General features: G+C 36.5%; 1 protein-coding gene across 1 annotated transcript in view; it reads right to left on the bottom strand.

Annotated features, from left to right (window-relative positions):
* Nucleotides 1-7,402, bottom strand: part of OBSCN (obscurin, cytoskeletal calmodulin and titin-interacting RhoGEF) — a 312,151-nt gene that overhangs the window by 241,230 nt on the left and 63,519 nt on the right. The window contains 1 exon segment of the mRNA XM_042782023.1: nucleotides 2,505-2,780. Within this exon segment, the coding sequence (XP_042637957.1) occupies nucleotides 2,505-2,780 (276 nt within the window).

Here is a 7,402-nt window from a genome sequence, read left to right as displayed (position 1 = left end):
ACAACAACAAGGTTTATCAATGCTGTTGAATCTAATACAGGATGCTGTAGAGGATGCTATTGCATGCATTACATTTTATTTTTCCTTCTCATTGAGGGTCATATGGATTGCTTCCAATTAGGGCATATTATTACCATTTTTATACGAGTCTTTTGTTGGCATATGTAACTGTTCAAAAATAAGATGAATATATGTCTGGCATCAGGAGTATTGTCAAGCAGTTTTGCAAAATGGTTGTACCAACTCACAGTTCCATCGGCACTTTGTGAGATTTCTAGTTGCTCTACACCCTTACCACCACTTTATGTTATAAAAAAGTCACCTAGGGCAAGGGGATAAGAAACCAGGCAGAAAGCTTCTGAAAGCAAAGAGGACTTTTTAGCATTTTGCAGTGCTAAAGAGATAAACATAAGAGTTCAGGGTCAGCTAGGGGAGAACTCTATTACACATCCCAAGCTCTCTGTAGAAATCCTTGGAGGGTTTTACTTGGGATCAGGGAAGAGCCAGAGATAAATGACCCTTATCAAAACTGCAATGCAACCTGGAGTCAGCTCAGGAGCAAATATTAGTGAGGAAGGGGGAAAAAAAATCATATATATTTACCTAGATAATAGAAATATCAGTGCACAGCAGAGCAACAATTAATGTTTTTAATAGAGGAAAGGAAATAGACAATAGATCAAAGATGAAAAACTCCCCCTACAGAATTAAATTCCATTGAAATAACAACAAACTGTAAATTATACAGCTTGAAAATACAATCATTGAAATTAAACATACGACAGATGGGTTAGCAGCATTAGATGCAGCATATCAGAGGATTAGGATACTGAGAGACAGATCAAAATATCTAGACTAAAGCAGAGAGAAATATCGAACTAAGACAAAGACAAAGAGAGAAAGAAAGACTTATAGACACATTCTAGACTTATGAGAAACAGTAGTGAGGTCTAATAGAGATCTAATAGAGGATGGAATGCTGAAAAAAAATAAGAGAGAATAAGATAGAGATGGGAGCTCTGGTAGAATAGTGCCTAAGGCACTTGACTGCTAATCAGAAGGGTGGTCGTTCAAACCCACCAGCCACTCCTCGGAAGGAAGATGGGGCAATCTACTTCCGCATTGATACCACCTCAGAAACCCAAGGAGGGGTCGCTATGAGTTGGGGCTGCCTCGACAGCACATAACAACACAACAACAACAACAAAGAGAATGGCCAAGAATTTTCTAGGACCAATGTTTGACTTTTATCCATGAAATCAAGATTCTCTACAACCTCACCCAGGATAAATACACCTAAATTCATCAGAGTTAAACTGGTAAAAGCCAGAAATCAAAGAGAAAATATTAAAAGCACTTAGATGAAAAATGATACATGACCCTCAAATGAATCATATTAAATATGATAGCCGATGTCACAAAGAAATATGGAAGCCAAAAGACAATGGAATGACGTCTTTAAAGTACTGAGAGAAAGAAACCACTAAACTGGAATTTGATACCCTGAGAAAACAGACTTCAGCACTGATGATAAAACAAAGACATTTTCATATAAACCAAAAAATGAGAGGACGTGTATCACCAGTACATCTGCTAAAATAAATGGCTGCTTTTCGACAGAGTTCTTTTAAGTGGAAGGAAAATGATTCCAGAGGATTGGACTCAAATCCTGGCTCTGTCATTTTCTGGCTGTGCAAACTTTAGAAAGTTACAAAACTTCCCTGTGCCTTATCTTAAAATAGAAATAATCACAATTTCTTCGAAGAGTTGTTATAAACTTTAAGCAAGTAAAAAGACAAGAAGCATCTACCTTGTGACCAGAAGAACTAGATGGTACCTGGCTGCCACCACTAACCAATTTGAGGAGGGTCACAATACCAGATAGAACAGAATAAAAATGTAAAGCAGAACTCAAATTCTTTTTTAAAAAAAGCCAGACTGGAACAGTAGAGAACAGAGGACTCCCTGAGACTATTGCCCCTTAAAGATTCTTTAAACCTAGAACCAAGTCTATCCCCTGAGATCACTGTTTAGTGAAATAGAGTGACACACAAAATAAAGGATTGTACACCCATAAGATTGGTGCTCTACTTAAAAATCATCTGTATGAGACCAAAAAGTCAACAATTATTCAAAAGCAAAAATGAGACAAGGGGACAAGAAAACTAGAGTACTGGAAATGGAACAAACTGAACACAATGAAAGAAAATATTAACACACTGTGATCAAAGTAACTAATGTCACAGAACCATTTGTGTGGAAATTGCCAAATAAGATGCTAATGCTGTGTAAACTTTCATCAAAAACTCAATAAAATAATAATTAAAAAAAAAAAAAAAAGCCACACTTCACCAAGTGTCTGGCATGCAGTACACATTTAATAGCTATAAACTATTACTATATTGGGAATTTTGTGAGTAAACAAGCCATGAGGCAGTATGTCCACCCCTCCATCTCAGTGCCTAATAATGTTCCAAAGCAGTATAGCACCTCATGGAACCTACCTGTGACATCCAGGTGAAAGAAGACCTTCTGACCCCCAGCCTCACAGCTGTACTCCCCTGCATCTGCCTTGCCAGCCTGCTGCAACACCAGCCGCCGCCCACGGCCTGTGGCCTCCACGTGCACCCTTGAGCTTGCACTCAGTTTCTTCCCATCCTTGTACCATGCCACCTCCGTCTGGGCCTTGGCCACCTCACAGCTCAATGTGGCATTAGCCCCTGCTTCAATCTGCACTTCATTCCGTGCTGGCTGCTTCTTGGCAAACACCACCTCAGATTCTGGGAACACAGAGGTACATGAAGTCAGAGATATAAACCTAGTATCAGTGCATTCCACAAACAGTGAAGCATCAGAGTCCTCTTAATTTCTCTTAAGCTCTGTGATGTCATGTGTCTAAAAGCACTCATGTGCTGTTAGACTTGAGTTCACAAACACAACAACCCTGTCACAGAGCTGCAAGTGTACAATTTGGGGATAACCTGACTCAAGAGTAATTCCTAAGGCTGGAGGAAGGTGGTTGAGGGTTTTCCAGTCCCTGTACTTGACAGTTTATTGTCTTTTCCCATGTGACAGTCAGCACTGGGTGGGCAAGGCAGGGCTGTCTTGTTCACTAGTGTATCTTCTCTGTATGGTACACTGTATGTCCTTCATAAATTTTATTCTTCTTTTTTATAGAGATATAACATATATGTAACAAAATGCAGTTAGCTGTAAGTGTACAGCTCAATGATATTTAAATACACATACCTCCATGTAACTACCACACATATCAAACACAGGCAATTTCCAGCTCCTCAGTCACCACTGACCGCTGACCCCCTCTATGCTAATTACTATTCTCATCTCTATCCATAAGCTACGTTTTCCTCTTCTTTCATTTCACATGAATGGAAGTATATTGTAAGTATTTTGTGTTTGGTGTATTTACTCAACATAATGTCATAAAATTTATTCATGTTGTTGGATTTAACAGTAGTTTTGTTTTTTTCTATCGCTGTATAGGATGCCATTGTGTGGCTACCTTATAATTTATTCTTCCTTTTCCTTTTGAGGGTCATTTGGGTTATTTCTAATTTGAAATACTATGAATAAAGCTGCTATGAGCATTCCTGTATGTATCATTGGTAGGCATATGAAACTGTTGGCACAAAGTGTAGGCCTGCTTTTGGATTTAGTAGATATTGTCAAACATTTTTCCAAACACCTGCACCATCTTACATTCCAGCCAGCAGTGTATCAAAGTTCCAGTTGCTGTGCATCCATACCAACATTTATATTATCAATCTTAAATTGTTGTGTTCTATTAGACTCAAATTAATACATATATAATCTGTGATTCAAAGCTGACTACACAATCACTCATTTAATCGTTCGCTCAATGAACGAAGGGCCTCCTATGTGCCAGGCACTGCAGTGAGCACTCACAGGTCATGGAGCTACTTTCTAGTCAGGAAATACAAAAAGACAAACAAATATGAACATAAAAACAATCAAGTCTTAAACAACAAGCAAGTCTTAAAATGGAAAAAAGATACATGAGCCTCAAAAGGACAACACTATATCTGACTGTTAATGTTTCAACAGAAAATAATGGAAGCCAGAGGCAACCAAATGACATCTTTAAACTATTGAAAGAAAGTAGCTGCTAAACTGGATTTGACCGGAGATGACATGTCTGGTTTGAGCTCCAACATGTAAAGAGTTTGGAAGTTCATCATTCCCATCTTCATACTAATTAAAAAGCTAAATAGTTTGAAAAACAATGACTTTTCTTAGCTATGTCAGAGAACTGGGGTCACGGGGCAAACTACCACCCTCAAAACTGGACAGACAGACATTAGAATCACAGACCAGTAAATAACAGTGGTTTAGAACTAAGAGAGCTGCAAGACACAGATTGCATTTAAGGAGATTTTAGGGAAATTCAAGTTAACAGAGGAGGGGAAAAGACAGAAAACTAGAGAACTTAAGGCTCTGGCACCTACATATACAGCAAACATTAATCAAAGATCAGTTCTTAGCAAAATTATCATAAAATTTCACACTAAAAATTGAAATTGACTACCTCAATTCCCATTACAAGGCACATCATGTGTGGCTTTCAAAAAATTACAAGGCACACTAACAGGTAAAAGCCACAGTCTGGACAGACAGAGCAAGAATCTGAGACAGATTCAGATATGACACCAATTTTGTAGTTATCAGATAGGGAATTTAAAATGATTATGATTCATTGTCAGGGGCTTTCACAGAAAAAAGTAGACAACATGTAAGAACAGATGGGTAATCGAAGCAGAGGATGGAAACTCTAAGAAAGAATAAAAAGAAAATTGTGAAAACAAAGAAACACTGTAACAAATGAAGAATGCCTTCTATGGATTCATCAATAGAATAGACTCAGCAAGGGAAAAAATTAGTGAACTTGAAGATAAATCACAGAAACTTCCCAAACTGAAAAAGTAAAGAGAAAAAAATAATAACAACAGTACAGAAGAACAAAGAGACAATCACAAAAGGAATAACATGTGTAATGGGAATAGCAGAAGGAAAATAAAGAAGAAATACTTGGAGTCATAATGGCCAAGAAGTTTCCAAAATTAATGCAAGCCACAAATCCAGGAATCACAGAGAACACCAAGAAGAACAAACACCAAAAATATCTACACCTAAAAGTATCAAATTCCTAGACATAGCCCCAAAAACAAAGAGAAAATCTTGAAGCCATAGGGGAAAACCACTTTACCCATAGAGGAACAAGGAAAACTATTACATTAGACTTCTCATCAGAAACTATGTAAGCAAAAAAAAAAAAAAAAGTTGAGTGAAAAATTTAAAATGTTTAAAGAAAAAAAACTACCAACCTAAAATTCTATATCCAGTGATACTATTCTTCAAAAGTGAAGAACAGAACAAAGACTTTCTCAGACAAACAAAACTGAAGAAGTATGTCTTGAGTAGACTTGCCTTACAAGAAATATCAAAAGAAGTTCTTCACAAAGAAAGAAAGTGATATAGGTCAGAAATTTGGCTCTATATAAAGGAAGAAAAAAACTAAGATAAGAAATAAATGAAGGTAAGATAAAAATCTTGTATTTCTCTGATTCTTAACTGATCTGAAACTGTTCAGAGTAATAATAGCAACAATGTGACTACAGCATATGGATAAGTTAAATGAGTGGCTATTATAGTGATACAAAGAACGGGAGGGAGGAACTAGGACTACTTTGTTATAAGGTACCTATACTGCTATATCAAAGTAGTCCTAGTTCCTCCCTCCTGTTCTTTGTACCACTATAATAGCCATTCATTTAACTTATCCATATGCTGTAGTCACGTTTTTCCTACCTATACTGCTATATCACTTGCCTGCTAATCAGACGGCTGCAGGTTCAAACCCACCAGCCACTCCTCGGAAGGAAGGTTGGGCAATCCTACTTCCGTAGTGATACTGCCTCGGAAGCCCAAGGAGGGGTCGCTATGAGTCGGGTTTGACTTGACGGCACATAACAACAACAACAACATATTGCTATATAGTGATACAGTGTTATTTGAAAGTGGACTTAGATTACTTGCCAATGTATATAGCAAACTCTAGGGCAACCAGTGAAAAATGTTTTAAAGACATACAATTGATCATATATGACAGAGAAAATAGAATCATAAAAAAAATCAATTAAAATCAGAGAGGAAAGAAAATAAGGAAAGATAAATAAAAGAAACAAAGAAAAAGTGCAATGAAGAGAGAACAGATACAAACATGGTGGATATTAATCCAACTATATCAATAATCACTTAAAGGTGAATGGTCTAAATACAATTAAAAGATAAAAAACAAAACAAAACAAAACCTATGGCTGTCAAGTCATTTTTGTCTAATAGCTACCCTGTAAGACTGAGTAAAATTGCCCCATAGGGTTTTCAAGGCTGTAATGTTTATGGAAGTAAACTGGTACATCTTCCTCCAGTGGAATGGCAGGTGGGTTTGAACCACTAACCTTTTGATTAGTAGCCAAGTGCTTATCTACTGTGCTACCAGTGCTCCTTAATTAAAAAATAGACTGGCATATTTAAAATCCAACTACAGTATATGCTGTCTAAAAGAAAAACACTTTAAATAGAAATAAATTAATTAAAAGTAAAAGAATAGGTAAAGATATACCATGCTAACACAAATTTTAAAAAGCTGGAGTACATATATTAATCGCAGACTTCAAAACAAGGTAAATTATCGGAGATAAACAGGAGCATTACACAATGATATAAGGATTGATTCTTCAAGAAGACATAATAATCCTTAATGTGTACACACCTAACAACAAAGTGATAAAATGCATGAGGCAAAAACTAAAATAACTATAAAAAGTTGTACAGTTGGAGGTTTTACTACACCTCTCAATAACTGACAGATCCAACAGGCAGAAAACAGGAAGGCTGGGCAATCTACTTTCCTAGAGATACCACCTCAAAAACCCAAGAAAGGATCACTATGAGTCCCAATCGACTCAGCGGCAGTGAGTTTGAGTTTATCCAAAATACAGAAATCACTCTTAAAATTTAACAATAAAAAAAATTTTTAAGTGCTCCAAATTTCTTAAAAGCTGCCTCACCAAAGATATGCAAATGGAAAACAATCATATGAAAAGATGTTCAACATCATATATCATCATTATTGTTAAACACAAACTACAATGAGATACCACTACACACCTATGAGAATGGCTAAAATACAAAAAGTGACAATATTAAATGGTGGTAAGGAGGTGGAGCAAAAGGAACTCTCATTTATTTGCAAATACAAAATGGTACAGCCAGTTAGGAAGAAAGTTTGGGAGTTTCTTAAAAATATAGTCTTATCATAGGGCTCAGCTATCACACTCTTAGATATTTACCCAAGTGAGTT

Source organism: Orycteropus afer, unplaced genomic scaffold, assembly GCF_000298275.1.
Source record: "Orycteropus afer afer isolate SDZICR_OR568_19922 unplaced genomic scaffold, OryAfe1.0 scaffold00219, whole genome shotgun sequence".
Taxonomy (NCBI): Eukaryota; Metazoa; Chordata; class Mammalia; order Tubulidentata; family Orycteropodidae; genus Orycteropus; species Orycteropus afer.
This window is presented reverse-complemented; position numbering and strand designations above follow the sequence as displayed.